Source organism: Heliangelus exortis, chromosome 2, assembly GCF_036169615.1.
Source record: "Heliangelus exortis chromosome 2, bHelExo1.hap1, whole genome shotgun sequence".
Lineage (NCBI taxonomy): Eukaryota > Metazoa > Chordata > Aves > Apodiformes > Trochilidae > Heliangelus > Heliangelus exortis.
This window is the reverse complement of record NC_092423.1, coordinates 35,236,659-35,258,610: the sequence shown is the minus strand read 5'-3', so window position 1 is coordinate 35,258,610 and position 21,952 is coordinate 35,236,659. Positions and strand designations below refer to the sequence as shown.

Here is a 21,952-nt window from a genome sequence, read left to right as displayed (position 1 = left end):
GTAAATTGTTTCTGCGTCTACCAGATTTTTAATACTATAAAAATTTTGAATCATAAATACAGTTTAAATTTGCATCGCTATTAGGATTTCCTTTATTTACATCAGCTGTCTATAAAAATGCTAAAAATAGTCAGTGACACTTTTAATTAATAAATATGTTAATGACATAAGTACAGAAGAATCTCTTCCTCAGCTTTCTTTAAAAAAGGTAGAGTGGTTTGTTATTAAGATCAAAAGATTAAATAAATACCTTGAAGAGTAGGTGATAAAATTAGGCAGCTACACGAAGCAACACTAGAAATATATCCAATAATTCCTAATGTATGGAAACCTGCATAAGTCTTAGAGATTGGTCACTACCAAAAAGTATGTTTGTAATAAAAAAAGAAAAAAAGCTCAAAGCTTATTTGGAAGGGAGGTAAAACGAAAGTGGAAATAAAATGAAAGTAGAGATAAAAGGGAAATTGATTTTCATTTTCAAATTGGAGTTCCTTTCTATTACAGATTCTGAAGATGAACCAGGAACTGCACAAATACCTCTAAATACAGAGTTAACATGCACAGGGATTTGACTATCTAAGTAATAGGAAGAAATCAAGCAAGGTGTGCTAATCCATGATATCAAAGGAAACAAGTTAACTACCTGTATTGAACAGAGAAGGGTAAAAATGCAAACAAATATGCAGAAACATATTCTTTTGTTAAAAGAATGTTTCTTCATAATTTTTAAATTAAACTGCAGTAGCAATAGCCAATTATGTTGTTTTTCTTTAAAGATTCATGTAGCCAAGCTTTCACGTGAGCCCTAAGTCTGAAAATGTTTTCCTACAACTTAAAGCATAAGTTTTGAATCTTAAATAAAGCAGCAGATATTGACTAATAGCAAAAAGTCCCTTGACTCCTTACATGAAATATGAAAGACACACAATGTTTTAATAGGATATGTTCACTAAGACAGCTATTTTTGATTGTAAGATGGGATAGATGAAGTTAAAATGTTAATACTAAGCTACTCATACTCCTGCATTGTACCTTTATTAAGCAATAATTTTTCCTTCCTTGTCTAAAAGATTAGATCAGAAAAAAGTTTTTGTGTTTTAAAAAGCAAACACCAAATAATCAGGAAACTCTCTTGACTTCTGTAGGAAGTCTAAAAGCTATTCAAAATCATATTAAAATTCCCACTTGCAGACAACAATGTCATTTTTTACATGATCATTCAGAATTAACTAACACAATGCAGATTTTGAACACTGAGCATCAAAATTCCTACAGAGAAAATTCACTTAAATAAAACCTGTGAGTGTGTGACACAGTGAAAGAATGGACAATTTGTTCACAGAGGTTGGAATTTGTCTCAGCTTACTTTTGGTATGAGCATAGCAGCTTATATCTGACCTAGCCACCTTTTTACACTTTTTACACTTTACACTTTTTCTAAGGTCTTCATCATTCATCTCATTTATTATAGATATTTACTTTAGAATCAGATTAATTGTGCCCCAGACTTCATTGACATGATTTTCTGTCACATGAAGGAGAAGCCATCAATATCTATGTCTACAGCTGGTAAAAGAAATTTCACTTAGGCTCTCAATGAAGAGGCTACTTAATAACCTCTGCCTGCCCTCCTCCCCTTCGTCTAGTCAATAAAACCAATAATACAGATGAACAGTCAGAGCAGCTCAGTAGATTTAATTCTGTTGAAACACTCCTTCCATATGAAGCCAAGCTCTCCATCTCAGTAATGGTGTAAGAAAACCTGTGTGACATCACTACTCCCTACATATCTGTAGACCAAGTCCATCTCCAGTGTAAACTCATGCTAAGGCAACAGATTAGCTTTGAATTTGAATTAGATTTGAATTAGCTTGTACTCCCAGGGTCTGCAGGCTGATGATTCATCCCCCAGAAGCCAAGTTAAATATTGCAAGGGTAACAAAATGCACTATGGAATTATTAGAAAAGACAACATAGTATATAACAGGGCATGATGTGCACTTTAAAATAATAAAACAGGTCTGAAAATAAGAACCCTGAGTTTGTCATATATTTCAACACAAAGACACGAAGAAACAATTTAAAGAGCTAGAATAGACCTTTGTACTTAAATCAGGTCCCCTCAATGATCCTGTAATTTTAATTGCTTGTAAAATAAATCCTGTAGCAGCAATGCATGTTACATAAATTCTGTGTTATTCTCCTGCTGCGAAACTAGTTCAAACCTATTAAAGACACTCATTAGAAGAATTAAGATATTTGGAAAAGCTTTGCTCATTTCCATTTCAGTTCCTTTCTTTGTGCTTACTCTTATTTTTTTCTCCCAGTTTCTTAGTTCTCATTTTAACAAAAAGGCGAACAAGGCTCAGAAAGGGCTGTGGTCACCAACACAAAGTTGGAGGCCAGTCACTAGTGGAGTCCTCCAGGAACTAATATTGGTGCCAATACAGAGTACACCCCCATCAAGTTTGATGATGAGAAATAACTTCAAAGAATCCCTGACACCTCAGAAAGGTGTGCTGCAGAGAGAGGGAGAGAGGGATAGAGGGACCTGGACAGGCTGAAGAACTGGGACAACAGGAGTCCCTTAAAGTTTAGTAAAGGGAAATGGAAAAGTTCTACAGCTGGGAAGCAATAACCCTACACACAACTCTGGGTTGTGGACTGACTGCCTGTAAAGCAGCTTTGTAGAGAAGGACCTGAGATCCTGGTAGACACCACTTGAAACATAATCCAGCAGTGTGTATAAATGCAGGGTCAGGGATTAAAAAAAGACAGAGCCAGAGGCTCTTCAGTGGTGCCCAGTGACAGGGCAAGACACAACAGGCACAAACTGAAATACAGGAGATTGGACTTAAATGCAACAAAAACTTATTTACTCTTCTTTACTCTGAGGGTGGTTAAAATACTACAATGGGTTGCTCAGCAAAAAGTTGTGAAGATATTAAAAACTCAAATGAAAAAGATACTGAGCATTCTGCTCTAGCTGACTCTGCTCTGACCTGTAGCAGTGATCTTGTCAGGCTCCAGATGTCCCTTCTGAGGTCTCTTCACAGACATGCAAAGATTCTGCAATCCTGTATTTTTTCTGGGTACCAAACTCTAACCGAATCTTCCTGAACCTCTGCATTTCATGCCATCTTCCTTTCTTCCTCCTTCAAAGTTTACCCTGACTTTCCACATAATTTCTAATTTCTCTTTTCTGTTGTTTCCTGACTTCCTCTTTTAAACTCAAGACCTTTCCAGTCTAACTGCTCTCTCCTACTCCACCTGCCCTTGCAGAATTAACCCACCTGGATTGAAATTGTTTCACCTGCTAGCCAGAAATATCCTATCACTTCTTAGATAAAAAGAAAAGAGAGGAGGAAAAAAAAAATAGGGGAAAAAAGGGAAAAAAAAAAAGACTGGAAAAGGGCAGTGTAACTAAATTTTTTTCCCACAGAGAAGAATCTTCATATGTGCCAGTGAAAGAAAAATAAAAAAACTAATGCTTTCTCCTATGCTATTACCCACACATACATTCAGTATCTGAAAAGAATTTCTACTCCTTTTCCTTCTAATCCATCCTTCAGTATTTTCATTTCTTGTGATACCTTTATCACTTGAACATATTTATGCTATTGCTCTTTTGAAACACCTGTCTATTACATTTAGAGTATCTGTCTCCCTCAGTTGTTTTTCATCTTATGTGTAGGCTGTAAGCTCTTTAGGACAGGCACCATTATTTTGTTCTCTGACAGCATGGGGGTCTCTTAGCTGTTATGGCTTTACTAATGATAGATGATCTTGTCTGGGCCTTGGCCCAGATACACACTTTTTCTGTTCATCACATATTTTTCTGTTTTTCAGGACCTGTTCATTGCATTTAAGTGCATCAGATTGAGGACACAGTGTATAACATTCAAGAGCAAACTTATGATTAAAAACTTTGCTATGGTGATGGCTCCCAATTACATGGTTTTCCCCACTGGAAAGGTGTATTCCTTCTTCTCCATTCTAGCAACTGATACCCCTCATGCTGAGTTCTCTGCTGATTAAATAAAAACTTCAGGGTCTAATTCATGACCATGCGGTCATAGCAAGTCCTTTTTAACTTCAAATAACTTTGGAAAATATGAATATTTAGGTATAATTAGGCATATAGTTTACATGGATATAGTCTTGGACACTCCAGAATAAAAAAATCCAAGTGCAGGATAATGACTTTACTGGACAGGACATATAATTAGGATAATAGAACAAATTCTATCTAAATATATTCTGAAAGGTGATTATAAACTATCTGTTCTTACTGCCAAAGTGAAGGGTGAGAAACACCTTTATGAGAAAGATATACCTTTGCAGATGAGGGGGGAACACACACAATTTGTAAAGCTGTGAAGGATATTTAACAGCTTTATGCCATGGATTATGTCTGCATGTATATTAATATATAGTGAAAATATGAATTTTTATTGTCATCCCTGAAACGGAGAATTGAGAAATACTGAAATCTGGCTTGTATTCTGCCATGAAGTGGGCTTGTCTTTGGAGGAGTTATGCTTCTTGTTTTTCTGCCCAGAGGGACTATAGGTATCACATAATAAATGGTACATACAGGCAAAAGAAGGCTTTTAAATAATAGAACTAATAAGAAAGTTTTCACATGTTGAGAATGACATTATCCATTATGTGACTGCCAGAATATTTCTTCATAATATTCCATTCTCCCCAAGAGTTCTCAAACTCAAGACTTCTAATAATTCTAAAAGTTTGTTTCAAGGGGTAAAAAAAAAATTGCCACTTTCACAGAATGATCAAAATGATGCCATATTTTATGTTTTCTCATTAACACATAGTTAACACATTAACACCATCAGGAATCATTTGTGAAAGGTTTTAAGGAGTTTGCTTGCATTGTGGGTTGTACAGGCTCCATTATTTATTGCAATGACACATCCTGGCACCACATTTAACAAAACAGTTCCAGAATATGCAACATAAAAAATTGCTGCTCTGGGTCTTGAATCGGTTTGTTGACTGTGTGGTTCTTTTCACAGTCTTCATTGCACAGCACTGTAGATTTTCTGATGACATTTTGTTTGCTGGAGCTGCTAAAGGTACACAGAACCAGTGAACTGAAATCCTAACCAATGTGCTGTGACTGACATGTAATACACCATTTAACCACTGCTGTACATGACATATAGGAGGTAATGTGAACATGACCCTATCCTCAATGTATTTGGGATCAAGTATTTGTCTTCAAGAGCTTTAAAATGCTGTATAAAAAGCTATTGTTTCAAATGATCACAAGTGCAGGGACTTTGGAACAGAACTTATTTCAAATTATGAAATGTTATATAATGAAGTATATAAGTTAGTACAATTATTGCTTTAGAGCTACCTAGTTCTATCAGTATATTTTACTTTTATAGTAAGCATTTACAAATGTGCAAACTCATGCAGTGCAGTATATTCTGATGTTAGTCTGGCTTTCAAAAAAAAATTTGTCCTTAAAATTTCTATCAAGCAAATATAAGACACAGAACAATTGGAAATGAAGGAAAATCTGATTTATGAAATTTTTAACCTGTCATGCTTAATAGAAAATGCCATCCTTTCAACTACACAAAATTATTTTTTTTTCTTCCTTTTTTAATTTCATCCTGCTACACATACATGGTTGATTCCACACCAAGGATGCTATTCTACTGCCAGTCCCATCAACGCTGACCTGTAATAACTGTATTTGCATTTGGATAGAACTGACCACCTTTCTTTGAATGCCAGTGGTTGAATAAAGCTTTCACCAGCAGTTGAATATGGGTCTCAGTATTTTGTGAAACTGTCAGATTTTGGGCTGTTGGTCAATTAACACCAATACGTGTCTTTTAGAATGCCATTGAGGTCAGTACTTCTAATATAGAATACATTTGTACACATACATACATACATAAAGGTATACTCACATTCTATGAAATTAATCCAGGTATTCACTAACAGTGTGTAAAGCTGGGGAAATGCCTTCATAGGCCAAGGCTTTTTTGTGCAACTGGATTTCAGACATTTTCTTACTTATGCCAATATAAAAACTGATTTATACTACTGACCTTGGACACAAGACAGTTCATACATCTTGTCAGGGTTCTAATTCAAAGCCTGATGGAAAGACTCAGGCTGGTTTTAAGACACCTTGGAAAATCCTTCAGATTTACAAAGCATAAGATAAAGCTTTTGAATAATACATTTTAAGGCTTTTTTCTTCAGTTATTTTCTCCAATCACTACATCATATTTCGTAAACAATAAATCACTCTCCCTATACACCATCCCCCTTTCTGTTCTCAACACACTAACTGGTAACAGTAGGAGAAACTTTTAAAGGTATTTATAAACTTAGAAATTTTTCTTTTTTTTTTTTTTTTTTAAATAACTTTTGACATTGTTCCTATTGTCCCATACTTCATTCATTTTATCATAGAAACAAAAGTACTCAGAATGTATTTTTTTAGTAAAAAATACAAAAATAATGTAACAATTGCTTTTTAAAGCAATAGTATTAGTATTATGATACAAATCTCCATAAAAACCATATGCTGTCTACATAGGGCTGCAACAAAGGCTATGTATAGATAGAGATAGACATAGAGGTATCTGTCTGTGACAAATAAAGCAAAAGATGTATCTTGAACAATAGATCTGCACACATCTGCAAGGTACTGCTTTGTTATTACATAACAGGTTAGCTCACATCCATTTACTGTGCTAAGCATAATGCATCAGAAGTGGTTCCAAATGAGCAATTTTCAGCATCAGTTAGAAAGGTCTCTGTTGTTTCACAGTTTGGGGTTTTTTTGCAGTGGCTGTTAATGGCTTTTCTGAGGGGGGAAGGGGTTGATTATGAGTAAATGTACAAGCTGTATCCCTTCACACACATGAACAGTCAGATACACACACTTGTGAGATACTAGGCTACCAGTCAGTGAACTTAAAACCTTCCTTCAAAATTTCCACTACAATAGCCACATATTTAAAAGGCAAGCTTAAGCAAATCCTGTTGACTTAACCAAATACTCACATAGATTTCATTTGCAAAGGAGTACTTTTTACCCACACAACAATTTAAAGGATATTATTTCAAACTGAAGACTCATTTAAGCAGAATAATTGGCATCAACAGCACTTACCTGATTGTGGGGAATAGAGGTTATGCGGCTATTTTCCAGCTCAAAATGATGCAATAGCCATTTAAAAAAAATAACGCAATGTTTGAAAATTTATGAGAATTAGGTTTTTACTAACAATGTTTTTGCAAGAGGCTTCCAGACACAAATAGAGCTATTTGTGACTTTGTAATATGTAATGATTTATAGACACATATAGCATATAGATTAAGAGGTTTAGATCAGTCAATAAGTAATAGGTTAGCCACTATAAAAATTAATCAGGTCATGTGTATTGCATTCTACCCTAAAAGAGTGAGAAGCCTCTTTTCACTAAGAGAAAGCAGATACATGACTGTCATAGTCTCACCAGCCTACTGAAAGGACTAAAAGAAATCAACATCACACAGAAAGATGGAGCGAGCATGAATCAATGCAGCAAGCACATAACCAAACAGACATGGAATTAAACAAAAAAGAAAAAAAAAAAAACCAAAAACATCAACAAACCAAAATTAAAAAAAAACAACCAAAAACCAAACAAAAAAACCCAAACAAAACAGAAACCAAAAAAATAAATGAAACCAACGAAAAAACCCAAACCCAAACAGAGGAAACCAACAAAGATTGTCGCTTAACCTGTTTTGTCAGAGCTGGTATTGATGGTATTGGTAGTGATGGAAGTGAAGGTAGTCTTTGCGCTGTCCTTGGGAGTAAGAGATTTCTGCTTATTTTTCATGGCTTCCAGTGCTTTGAGCTTCTTGGCATGTTTAGTGCCTTTGTAGTGGGCCGCAGCCTGGCTCTACAAAGGAGAACAAAATGAACCATGCAATCAGGCTCATTTCTAAACTGGCATTCTCTGTATTAGTACAAATACAGACTACCTTTCAATAATGGGTACCATTCACATTATTCAAGTCAGGACCAAACAGAAAAGTCTATTTAGAATGATGCTTGGAAAACAACAGAAGAAATACCCAAGCAACTCAAATTCAGTAAATACAGTATTTTACTGTATAGCAGTGTATTACTTTCAGAGCAAAATATGGTTTTTTTAGTCTACCATGTTATCATTAGTTTTTCTATAGAAGATTTTTTTGCTATACTTAAAAAATAATTTTTTCTCAGGCAACAGGGAGGAAGGCACTCCCCAGCAGCTTTGGACTTTTCCAGTTTCTTTTTCAAACTAGAGATTTTGTCAAAACTCCCTTCAAAGAACTGTTCACTTTTAACAATGGTATCAGAAACTTCTCAGCAAAGACTGACAGTAAAAACAACCCCAAAACCCCCAAACCAAAGTCCAAACAAAAGACGGCAAAATGTAAACCACTCTCTTAAAAGCCCTTCTTTACCAATTAAACTGAATGTGAGACAGACATACAGTTATCTGACTTTCATTTAAAAACAAAAACAAAAACCAAAACCAAAAAATTACTTTTGTCCATCTTCTACGAAAGGAAATGTTTGAAATTCAGAGCCAGAAGCATCCTTTCAAAGGAGAAAGCCCACAGAAATCCTGCCACAATTCTTAATATATTTTGGCTACTTGATAGCACTAAGTTATAGAATATATTTTATATGCATTTCTATTAAGATTTGTATATTACACGGAAAGTATCATTCAAAAAGTTAATATAAACTTAATTTAATTTATACTGCAAATATATTTTAAGAATAGTATTTGAAGTGTAAGACTAAACCTTAAAAAAAAGCCACTGGAATTATTTCTTCTTCAGAGTTAATTTCTTCTCTAATTATTTAAACTCTTATAAGATAGATAAATCATCCAATTAATAAATTAACAACCTGAAAAATTCCTTGTATTTTTATTGTTGAACTTCAAACTTGATTGAAAGCAACTCCTTTCTCGCTGGAGAGGGAAATTTTAGAAAAATAGTAAAAGTTGAGCTATTATGCAATTGAACAAATGAAAAGGGATTGCTGAGTCAGCCCAAGGACTCACAAAGGTCAGTGTGTTTTTCCTGGCATGAAACAATAGCAGATACTTAGAATATAATAACGAAAAATAAGTAAATGCTTTCTAGTGCAGAATCAGAAGAAGAAAAGAACACTTATGTAATGTAGTGGTTACAAATCTAAGGATCAAGGGGATAAAATTACAGAGTCACTTGACTCACTAAGCCACTTGTGCTGGTAGAAAAATCCTGCATTAGCTGGCATCTGTTAGTCATTAGACCTTTATTTAAAGTTATTTAACATGCTGAATTTGGAGGAGAGAGGAAGTTTCTAATGAATATCACAATAAGAGTGTACCTTAATTAATACTGAGATTTATAAGTTTCAGGAAAAAGTCATGCCTCCTTCTAGATGCCTGAGATTTGAGAAGCTCCAGATTAATAGGAAAGAAGTGAGACCTTGTCTAGAACAATAAAACTTAAATATGCATGTGTATGCATACATAGATGTACACAGATGCATATGCTCTTGTAGTATATTGAGATGCATCATTCAGTTTGGTTGAAAAGCCAGTTTCTTTATACCTAAAATAATGCAAATATTGTATTAGGTACCCTTATTGAAAGAACACTGGACAGTGAAGTTATTAATTAGAAACAATTTTAACAGAAACAGCACAATCATGCACCTTTAACAATTCCCAACACATAACATTGAGACATACTGTAAGCCAAATACAAACAGTCAAGAGATGTTAATTATTGTTACACTGAAAGACTAGTGTCAAGTTACAATGATGCATTAAAAATGACATTACACAGCACGTCCTCATGTCACTATAATGTCACCTATTTTTATAGTTTCTAGTCAAATTTAATTACCAGTTGGCTCCAGATTCTGACTGCACTTGGTTTTTACCCCCTAACTAATAGTGTCATCCTTCAAATACCAGAAAGGTAGTCAGAACATGGTCTTTAATACTGAATTATTAATGTTTATTAGTTTGACACACAGCTCAACTTTTGTCACAGGTTGTGACAAATCTTATGCTCTCTGCATCTCTTCGCTCCACACCTACAGCTCCACAAACCTCAACTTGAGCAGCATGTTGGATGTAAAAGGAGTACACAATCAGGTCCTACGTAGAAACTGGCGACCCCTTCCATCCCCTGAAATATAGGAATGAAACTGCCCCAAAGTAAAAACACATTGCTCAAATTTACAAGTATGGTGACTGTTATATGTACCTGTCCCTTACTCACTTCCCCCAGAGCACTGCTGGTATGCCCAGCCTCTATTTTAAGAAGATCTTTATGTCTTTTTTATTTCAAAGTTTAAATCTCCTCCCTCTGTGGGGACACGAAGCCATCTGAGCTTGTTTCAAAATAACTGTAGCTGGCATGCTAATGGTAATTCTATGCAAGCACACTCAGATTGCTCCTAAGCATTTAATCAGCTCCAAATTAGCTTATGCTGAACTTTTACAACTGAACTGGAGCCCTTGCAAGAGTAGGATGTAGGAAATGGAGAAAAAAAAAAATCCATAAATATCTTTTTCAGCAGAGGAACATAAAATATGGTAACTCAGTGAATCATTTCTTGCACTCATAAGAGTACTAAAATAATCCTCACTGCTTAAATGGCATTTACTTGTAGCTTATAAAACGCATTACCTAAATGATATTTTCTTGTAGGTTAAATACAAAAATAAGATTGGTCATAAAATGCAATTATCCACAACTTTCATGCAGAACTAAGTAATACTGAGAGTGAAGAACAAGCTAGTTCTACTTTTTGGGGCCAATTGTGATGCTTAACTTAATGAAGAGCCTGTACCCCTTCATAATTGTCAGAAAAGGGCTACTACCTCTGGGACAGAATTCAACAGTTGTGAAAACCAATAAGATAGTGTGCACTTTTTCACATATTACCTTCCCAAGCTGTGCCAGAAGTTGTGCTCAGACAAATTATAAGTGGCAGTTCCGGGCGAAACCCTACATCTACAGAAGAACCCTACATCCCATCTACATGGGAATCAAAGGTGTATTTCCCTTTCCATGTTTTTTTGTAAAGGGGTATGGACTTTTATGAATGCTCATCCTGATAGAAGCCTTTTCCTTTTGAGAAACATCTATTTGATCTAAAATCAGATGTTCTCTCAGATGAAAGCAATTCAGGACAATCCTACAATACTAGAGAACCCTTTGTAATCTTAAGTCAACCAACTATTCTAAAAACCCTTTATTATTATTATTTTTTTTATGATTAAAAAAGAAAATATTAGGAGAATACCTTAAGAAAGAGCTTACTTTTTGTCATAACTCCCAAGTTTGTTTCTCACATCATGGTTTCTGTGTTTGACACACAAAATTAACCCTAGCACTGTGAAGACAAGTCACTGTCAGCTAATGTGTGACCCAGCCAGTGATGAGGCATGTGAAATATGTCAAAGATTGCTGGTGCACCATTACAGTGAACTTTAAGAAACTATACCCATTCTTAAAAAAAAAAAAAAAAAAAAAAAAAAAAAGAAATGTCTTACAAGAAGTAAAAGGTAGATTTTCTGAGTATCTGAATTTGAAAACTCAATGATTTTTAATTATTTTTTTGAGGGCTCTGCCCTGCAAATTACATGTAGATAAACTTTGGCCTCAGAATTACTTTGAGGTAATGGCAAGAGGTCTAAATAGCAAATCACTTTTCAAGGTTATTTGTAATGAAGTCATGTCTATTGGAGCGGTACATGTGAGTTTAAGCATCTTTTGCACAAGAAATAATCTTCTCCGGTTCCACGAATCTATATCTAATTATTAAAGATCTTTCTAATCATTAAATTTGTTAACCATCCCATATTGTTAAAATATAAAAAATATATTTGTCTATATAAATATTTATTTTGTGTGTATATATATATGTCATAAACACATAGACATACACATAACATAAAAAAATTTAAAAATCTCTATGCAGGTGTGAGCAGTTAGAAATACCAGTCATAGTGTCAAAACTCAGCTGTATTTTCTCTGCCTAGGTGCAATATTATACCACAATTACCATGAGGACATCATATTACCAAGCGAATTTTGATTTGGAAAATACAGTGAGAAAGATGAAATACTTTTTAAAAATCAGGTACAGTAATCTTACAATTACTGTCATAATTTCTACATGGAAGGCTTCAAAATAAGTTTGTCTGCCTGACTAATGTACTTACGTGAATCATATGTCTTTGCACTTACGTTACTTAGGCATGGATCCAACAAAAACATTGTGCTTAATTTTGTGTATTGAGACAAAAAAGGCTTTCCTCCTATTCTCAGGGAGTTTTCAGCTTAGCAGCACTGCATCTACGCTTCTGCTATGCCTCCTGGTCTACCTTATGTTACAAATCTTGTTTTCCTGGCAATACCTTCATAATAAAAGCCAGTTCAAAGAAAATAACTTTTTATAACTGCAGTGATTATGTTCCATTGATTTTTCCTCACAAAAATTAATCCAGCTATTCTGCTATACATCTTTCTTATCTGACCATACATTTTGAAAGATGTACATTATAGAGTGTACTCAAATGTCACCTGGCCCATTGGAGGCAAAGCTGCCATTTTTCTGCACCCTCAGAAAGCTCCAAACCATGGCTGAGAATGCTGAAAATCCCTTTTTTGTCCATCTGAGACTTCACTAGATCACGTCATATCCGTGTTTTTACTGGATGCTACTATGACCTCTGCTGTTATTCCCTGTACAACAGTTGCAATTTTAGCTAATACATGAGCAATCGATGTCAGGATCCTCCATAAAAAAGAAAAGCTCAACATACAAAAAGTGAATTTCCCAGTTCAAACTAGTACTGTCAGTGAGCTGGACAGACATGGAAAACTATGGGTACAACAGCATGAGCCAAGAGAGTGCCTTTTTGTGAAGTGAGGGAAATAGTTACTCAGATGCCTATGCTACACATTGTCTAAATGAGTGTAGAAGATTTCCCTAAAGTCTGCCTGTCAATAGGTACTTCAAACATAATTTTCAAGATGTTCTAAGCACACAAGAAGGTGATGAAAATCAAAAGACCTTTTCTATTTTTGGAACAAGTATCATATTTCTTTAATGGCTCTAGAGTTGCCAGTCTAGACAGACTGACCAGCCTGGCCAGTCAGTGATGACAGCACTGAGCTCAGAAAAGGTTGCAGTATGCAGTTGAAATATCTCCACTCTACCAGGTATGTGCTATTTACGTAACCTGAAGTGATCTCTGTGGAACTTTTCCAGTTAGTAAAGCAGATAAGTTTGCAGAAAGTTTAACAAGCCTTGAGGTGACCAACAGCTGGTTCTGCCTAGGACAGGGCTAAGAGTACAAGAGACAAACAAGCTAAGTACCCGTGCAAGCTTTTACAGAATAGGAGATTAAGTGAAGACATATAATATAATTTTACAGGTGGTGTCGACATAAAGACATGTTTCATATTGAACAAGAGTATCCTGATTTCTGCCCTATCCACACAAATTCAATCTGCAGTCAATTAAAGTGCAGATAAATGTTTCCTGTCATCATTTCTTCCTTCTGCTAAGCTTACCTTTATCTTCTGAATTGTGTCATTTCAATTTTTTTGTGCACTCTATCATCAACACACTCTGTAGCACAGAGTCAGAGATCTAATTGCATTATGGACTCAGAATGCCAAAGAAATGTGTAATATTATTTCTTTCAGATATGCTCCAAGAGAAGGCTTTTGGCTCCTAAACTGTGTCAAACTATTCCCTACAACCAAATAAACAATAACAGAGCAAGTACCATTAAAGATCTTTCCTTAAAAAATGAATAATTTCTCCATTATTATGGCAGAATAAAATAATTGTCCCAGCATGCTAATTCTCAGGTATTTAATTTTCTCTTTTCATGAAAAGAAAAATTTTCTGTTCCCTCTTCACCCTCATAAAACACTTATTCAATACATTAAGGAATGGACCCTGAGACTCAAGGATCAGAGTGAATGGGTATTTTCTGAGCTCACTAGCTCTTTTGCATTAACAAAGCTGTTCCATCCCACTCCCTGTGCTTGGGCTCTCTCCATAGCTATTTACATAATGGTGAGAGACTGCACCTGGCACAAGTTTCCATTACTTTGTCAGAGATTGGCATTGACTCTATCCCCTGATGGTAAAATCATCCATTCTACACTAAAATAGAATATTTTCATTACAGAAAAGAAAAGCTATTTTACCTTGGTCAGATGCAGAATGTTAAATTTTTCTACTTAATATCCTTAATTTCCTACTTGTCCTTTAACACAGCATCTTTATGACCATGCATCTGCTTGTACTGTAGGCTGCCACAGAGTGTGGCATCTGAAGCTCTCCAAGATAGAAAAAAACTGCCCAGACATAACACATTTCACCCTGCATTCCAAATAGACACCAATAAACGCATATTGAAGGGAAGATATCTCCAGTAATCAATCTCTTCCCATAACTGTCATGTTTCTTTTCAGGACACCAGCACTTTATGCAACACTACAAAAGTTCATTGCATGTTGAAATTCAATAAATGAACTACTTGCTGTACAATCTTTTTAAACTTTTTTATTGGCAGATAACTTTTAAGCTCATTTTTACAAGGTTATCAAGTTCTGGTCTCTGGGAGTTTTTACATAGTGACTTCCACAGCAATAATGGTTCCTTTTTGAGGGATGCTTTTGAAATGGAGATGAAATACTCTTGAAAACTAGTATAACAAATAAAATTAACTTTAACTTTTAATCTCACCTCTAGTGCCTTAATTGATAAAATGACTTATTTTCTCTGTGGCAAGGCTTACTGAGTTGGAATTTGACTTTTTTCATTCAGAGTAGTCAACTGACTAATATCAGATTGATTTCAGTTAGAGAGGAGGAGATTAATCTTTACACTCTTCTATGTGCTACTCCTATGATAAAATATACTATGCAGTTTATTACATATAAAATATTTGCTTCCAGTTTTGAATTGGGAACTGACATAACCAGGACTGAGAACTTGAGTTTATGATATATGCCATTATAATTTTGTGGAATTGTATCCTGGCTTCCCTCCACTAGCAGCAGACACACCTACACATCTTTTATTCATAGTGGTAAATAACACCTTTTGAATGATACATCAATAATGGTAATCCTAAAAGTGAAAGCTAGCAAACACTCTACGAAACAACAAAGCAGATAAGTTCACCATAATACAATATGTTTGTGCTTTACTTAACAATGAGTTTAGTAATGTAAATGCAATGTTTAGCTTCTACACAATGCTTACTAAAAAAAAATGGATGCTGTTGGATTTAAAATAACCGCTTTAAAACCAGTAATTTTCTGAATATTTTTGAAAAGTTCAGAGTCTTTTCTGATGTCATCTGAAAAATAGCAGTGGTGGATACGTAGCCAGCACCTTTTTGCACCTCATCTGTCACAGCTCACAGCAGCTAATGGTAATCAAAAGTGTACACACACACTTACCTGCCCAGAGCCTCGGGTCATTTAGGAACTTTGCACTGACTGAACAAAACCCACACAGTTCCCTCAGTACTGAGCTTTTGAACATAACTGGAGAAAGTGGGTCGGTTCATGGAACTTGTTTGAGTGTTTGAACCTGGTTTCTGTTGCAAAGGAAACTATTTTTCTCTGTTTGCATTCATAATAGCAATTTTCTCTGCATTCTGAGTTTCATATATTTTTGACCGAATCAAAGCATCAGGGAAGAATAAAGGTATCCTCAACAAAAAGATACTAAGATAAATATTACAGAAAACCAGAAAAAGCTTAAAAAGTACATATTTTAATTACTATTAATTCAGTACTACTAGAACTTTATATTAAAAATTACAAGCAAGTTAATACAGCTTGTATGTATAAAAACACAACAGAAAGTATGTGGAGATACTGTCACTGTGTTCTTAAAAACAGTTTTAATATTTTTATTAGAATTACTGGTTTTAATACTATAGCTATTTGACATTTTCCAAATTTCATGCTTATCTTAAGCATAATGCTGATTTGACCTTCTGATTCTTTTATTCAAATATACAGTTACACAAATTCTTCATTTTGTATTTTCAATTTATATTTCAATTATTATTTCAATACAAGTCTTTTCTCTGTCCTTTATATCAGGTCCTACCTATAAGGAGAAATTCAAAACCCACAAAAAGGAAACATAAATGCTATTTTATGTGGATTTAGAGGCTTCCCAGGTTAAATCTCCAGCCTTGTTGTAGAAGGCTAGAAGTACAAGTAAAATACTGCATTAACTTTTCCACTGTGAAAAGTTTTCACAGATGCACAAGGATGACGATTTAAGGCTAGGACTAAGATGGAAAAGTTCACAGAGTCTTTCATTGTCATCGTATTCCAAGGGGTTTTCAAGCCTTCCAGGTGTATAAATATCTATGGAGAGGCAATGTATTTTCTTGTAATAAAAGAACTCTAAGCCCACTGGTTCCTGGCTCATTCAAAGTCTTATGTTAGTGGCTTACTTAAAAAGTCCTACTGTAGGTTTGTCCACAGGACTTTTCTGTTCGAGAGGAAATACATACTACATGAAAAAGAGCAAAGAAGAAATAAATGAAAATGAATAAATGCTCTCTCTTACTTTTTAAGAAAGTAAATTTTCTTTTATATAAGGAATTAACATTAAGAGAAAATAGATGCCTAAGTGGTGATAACAAGTGTCGCACGATGGAGGTAAATTTGCATTAAAAACTAGTTTTATCTAAATGATTAGTCAAGAAGAAAAGATTTTGAGGAAAACAACCATAACATCCTGAAGGAATAAAGGCTTTTGAGTCACAGTAAATCTTGAAGATCAGTCAACTTACAATAAAGTTAATGCTTATTCCTTTCCATAATTTTGTTACTTTTGCTTTGCTTTCAATCATTCTCAGGTGATGCTGAGCACACATTCAGAAAGCCTCAGTGAAGTCCATGAGATGCTGTGAATACCTACAAAGTTTGACAGCCCAGGAGTTCTACCAACTATTGGAGGGACAGAGCCTTAGTACTTTGAATAACCTCCTTTAGATATGCACGGTGCACCTGGATCTAAGTGTGATGCAAATTAGTTATAAAATCAATTGTTCTTAAACTAATAAATGCTTGGGATAGATTAAGTTGCTTTAAAAGTTGCAGAGACTGAAAAATAGGATTTATTTACTAAAACAAGGAACAGGCAAAAATATCATCCAGTACAAAGCCAACAGGTCAGTATCTTTAACTCCTTTAAGCTGTTGGGCTCTAGGGAAGAAGCTGTGGCTAGGGATACAAAGTGGCATCCAAAACCTAATAAGAATGTTCTGATACTACAGTTTTACACTGCAGTTAAACTTGGAGTCCTCTCTGCAAACCTTTGTTTACTCTACCTTGTGTTACACTGAAAACTGAATTTTTTTTTTTTTTTTTTCTTTCTATTGACTAACCAGATAGTCACTGAAGCTACAAGAAAATGGTTGCAATTCTACAAACCTTACTGGAGGGGAGTAGTTTTTCTGAAATCAACAAGACATTTTATATGCTGAGAATTAGTGCCTAAGAGAAGCTCTGTGTCTCAGTCACATTGGCTTTTACATTTCCCATCTTGTTTAGTCAAGATGGGTTATAAGGTTCAAAATTGGAAGATCTATATGAAATCTTACGGCGTCTAACATAAAAAAGGTCAAAGTAAACATACATAAGACCTCTTTCTGATTTTAAAACATAAGTCATTTCACATTTTATATTTGTTTGGGAAGAGAGCAAAATTCCCAAAATGTACTGAAATTAATGCTGAGACTCCAAACTCATTGGAGCAGGCAAATCCCTTCATACCTATTCAAAATATTTATTAAAATATTTATTTTTAATTATTGTTTTTTATTATTATGCTGTTATTCCTTTTGTTATTGCTCAGTACTGATTCCCATCAATCTATGGTAACTCCAATATAAGTAAAGGTAGCTGAAAACAAAATTAAAAACCTCCAAACTTCTCACATCTCAGAATTAAGATTCACAAAGATCTGATATATGCAAAGTAGTACAATTAAGTCAGTAACTTTCCATCCATGTCCACCAAACACTGGAATGCTCCTGAAGTGATTAAGGAGCACTGTAGTTTAATAAGAGAACATTCATTTAACCTTGCAGGCATGACCTGAACACTCAGGCACACTCACACTCAACTGCTACATGTATGTTATACACACTGCAAAATATTGACAAAATGAAAACTGAAAGCACCCAGAACAATTTAACTCAAATGGAAATTACTTGATCTGTCTCTCTGCACTTTGTGAGTTTCTACCTAACATTCCTAGAGACAACCACTTGAATGGCCCTCAGAGGAATATTTTCCTGTTTATTTTATATTACAGCAAGAGTACACGATGTATATATCCAGAAGACATCCAGCTATAAAGCTAAAAAAGACTCTCACGTTTTTGTCAGAGAGATGTAACCCCCTGTCCTGCTTTTTTTACTGGGTTGCAAATAATCTGTTTATGGATGGATGAAAAGCCACAGCATACATAAGAAATAGTGCATAATGATATCTATAAAATAAAACATCAGAAGGCAGGAAGCTTAGAACTTAGCCTCAACTGAAGCTGTGACTACCTTTCCCTTATAAAGTAAGTTCCTGGGCTTGATCCTGGAGTCAAACTGCATCCAAGTCCATCCCATAATAAAAATGCAACCAACATGTAATAAAAATAAATAGAATAAATCAATTTATCTCCCAAGTACAGTACTTTACACTACAAATAACTTAAGTGGCAGGTATTCCTACATGAACTATCTTGAGCCCTACAGATGACAGTGAACTTCGAGAAGTTACACTCTCCACATGAGATCCCAAAGGCCTTTAGGACAGATTTGTGAATGTCATGTGCATTGTGTGACATCTGGCAGCTTGCAGGACTGTTGCTAAGCCCTTTTCAGAGAAATAGGACATCCAACCCAAACCTGGGACAATTGGTCTCACCACCCACAGTCCTACCAAATGCAGACAAGATTTAATTTCTAATTCTTTCCAGTAATTGAGGGCTCAGACTTTAATCCTTAATCCAGTGCTTCTTCAGTTTCACTTTACAGATTAAGTTTCAGCCTTGCTGTTTTTGCCTTTCAATTGTCAAAAAAATACATTTCATTACATTCCAAATACAAATCAGATATTTACTTCCAGATGAGAGTTTTACAATGTATTAGAACCTTCAGGTTTACAGAGATTAATCTAACAGGTTCCTTCAGGCAGACAACAGGCCAGGAATATAATTGAGAGCTTTTAGGCTAAGCCAGAGGGTTTACTAATCTAGCTGTGGTAGGAGGACGAGCAATTGTCTGCTAACAGTGGATTGAATCTATAGACAAAGCATTTATTCAGTTGAGTGCAACATGCCTTTTAGTCAGTCAAATATAAGTCTATGACTTCTGCAGGTTGAGGAATGTAGGTCTAAACCCCACTGATGTTTTATACCTACCCTCTTCATTTTTTTATTAACACAGCATCCAGCAACAGAATTTATTGTTGATGTGTATCTTAGGTCCACGTGGCTGTAGTCCCCTCTCCTCCCCATTTAAACCAGTCACATCTCAGAAAAGGGGTGGAGTCCACTACTGTTCATTAAACAAAATGAAATTAAGGATGACCTAGCCACACAAAATTGTCAGCTTTAATAAGTACTCCTGACTACATGATTATTTAGAGTGCAAGAATAGCAGAAAAAGACTCGAGTTGATGTTAATGATAACATCATCATCACCGTTGATTTATCTTTTACAGTACAGATAAAAATGAATTATGAGAATTATACTTCTCTCCAGCCAAAATGGGCCTTAAGGGCCAACTCATATCTTGTCAGTTTGAAAATGCACCTTTGTACCCACTGGAACAGCTTGCAGTAAAAAGCTAAAGGCCCCTGCCTTGTCCTAAATGCAATTCATCTTTCTATAAACAGCATACTGAAATGTGATGAACTGCTGTTCACCCTGCAATCAAGAAAAATTCTGGCATCTTGGCTACAGTTCAAAGCCATACGTTTATTATTAATATAAGTGCTCAATTAAAAATGCATACATAGTATTGGTGAGACCTCGTTTTACAGAAAAAAAGGAGCTATCTCTGCAGAAAACACAGATTCCTGTGACTGCAACAACAATTTCAAGACTTGAATGTAAATTCATAGCACAATTACTGTAAGAGGCTATACTTCCTCACTGTGAATCTCTCTCTTACTTACTTCTCTGTTAGCTTTTTCATGGCAGGAGAAGCCATAATAAATCACCAGGCTGATTTCTTGAGGACATTAGTAGGGGTGGAGGGCAGCACATTGAGGGCAAAGGTAGGTAAGTATTTTCAGCCTTTATTTTCCTATTCAAGTAATGTGGAAATCAGCATCTCTTGGATAAAAGTAGGTTTTCTGAGAGAGAGAATATGAAATTTATGTTCATTTTTAAAGTCCAGCTTTAAAGAAGCTACCCATTTACACTATTCTAGAAGTGGTTATGTCATTATTCCTTACCACAAATACCAGAAAAGAGCTAATTTATAGACTTCATCTATCTTAACTTTTAAAATAATAAATGTTATAAAAATAATAAATTAATTGCAGCTCCCTTTAGAGAAGATCTGAATCCTAAGTGACACCAGCTGGAGAATGTCTGGATGACAATCCTCCTCCCATTTGAGAAAAAAGACTTGCACTGGCCAGACAAAATGTGTTTCAAGATTCAGGCTTATCTGTACTCTGGATTTGGACACAGCCGTTTTGGGAAGATTTCTCCTTTGCTTTCGACCAACTCTTTTATGATTATTCAGCATGAATAGCTCATGGATGACTAATTTTTCTCCTACTGATAACTCTCAGACCTGAACTTTTCTGTTTCTCAAATCACCTCTTTTCTGTCACTATATCCCAAATGTTAATCATGAACTACGCCAGATTCAGACTCTTCTTTCTTTCCATATAACTGATGTTCCACTCGGCACCACCACACCTGTTATTCAACATTGCTTATTTGTCTCTTCTCCTACATAGCTCCTTCACCTTCTTGCATGCCTTAGAACAAGACATCTACTCAAACCATTTATTCCATAAGCTACAAATCGTGAAAATACATTTATTCTGATTTGCACTCAGTAACTTCTACAAGCTTGACTTCCACTGTTCTAAAATGTTATCTAATAAGTTGAATCATATTCCTACTGGTTGTCAAATCCTCTTTCTTTCAAGAAAACTTAAAAATGGGTTTCAGAAAGTATTTTTCTGTTAATTCATTTGCCAGTTCCCTGCTGCTATGCCTACCTTATATTCTTGTTTCATTTCTGATTTATTAGAAAATAAGTCCTCTAGAGAAAAGATCTCATCTTACACATATTAAGTACACATATTTAAGTACACATATTAAGCTGTAGGCTCCTTGTATAAATGAGCCATACTGTATTTTCTCTCCAAGTTCTAAGTAAATTACCAGTTAAACAGCACCTCCACTATTTTAAAAATAATAACTGTAGAATAATTCAGACCGCACCAATAAAATGTTTCCTGAGAAATTAAATCCAGTGTATTGTGTGTCTAGTGGTTGTTTATCCATACCAATGGACACTCGGCAAGAAACACGAGAAAAGTGCTGACCCCATTTTGTCTTGGGACTTTGCCTTTGGTTCTGACTGAGGTAGCGTGGATTGACGTCTGCAACTTAACAGCCATCACAGCCACAGCTGAATATTCAACCTCAAAAAATGGTTCAAGTTATAGAACAGTCAGTTAAGAAGAGTCATCAGAACAAACACGTACGTTTTCTACCTCCTGAAAAATCATTTTGCCCTTGATTAATTTTACTCATTTGCTATGGGGTTCTGGAGAGAAAATAAACTTATTCAGAATTTACTGCCATAG

General features: G+C 35.1%; 1 protein-coding gene across 3 annotated transcripts in view; it reads right to left on the bottom strand.

Moving 5' to 3' along the window:
• ZNF385D (zinc finger protein 385D) overlaps window positions 1-21,952 on the bottom strand; it is a 397,048-nt gene that overhangs the window by 57,055 nt on the left and 318,041 nt on the right. For all 3 annotated transcript variants that reach the window (XM_071735522.1, XM_071735523.1, XM_071735524.1), the window contains one exon: window positions 7,784-7,946. In XM_071735522.1, the coding sequence (XP_071591623.1) occupies window positions 7,784-7,946 (163 nt within the window). The remainder of the gene's footprint in view (window positions 1-7,783; window positions 7,947-21,952) is intronic.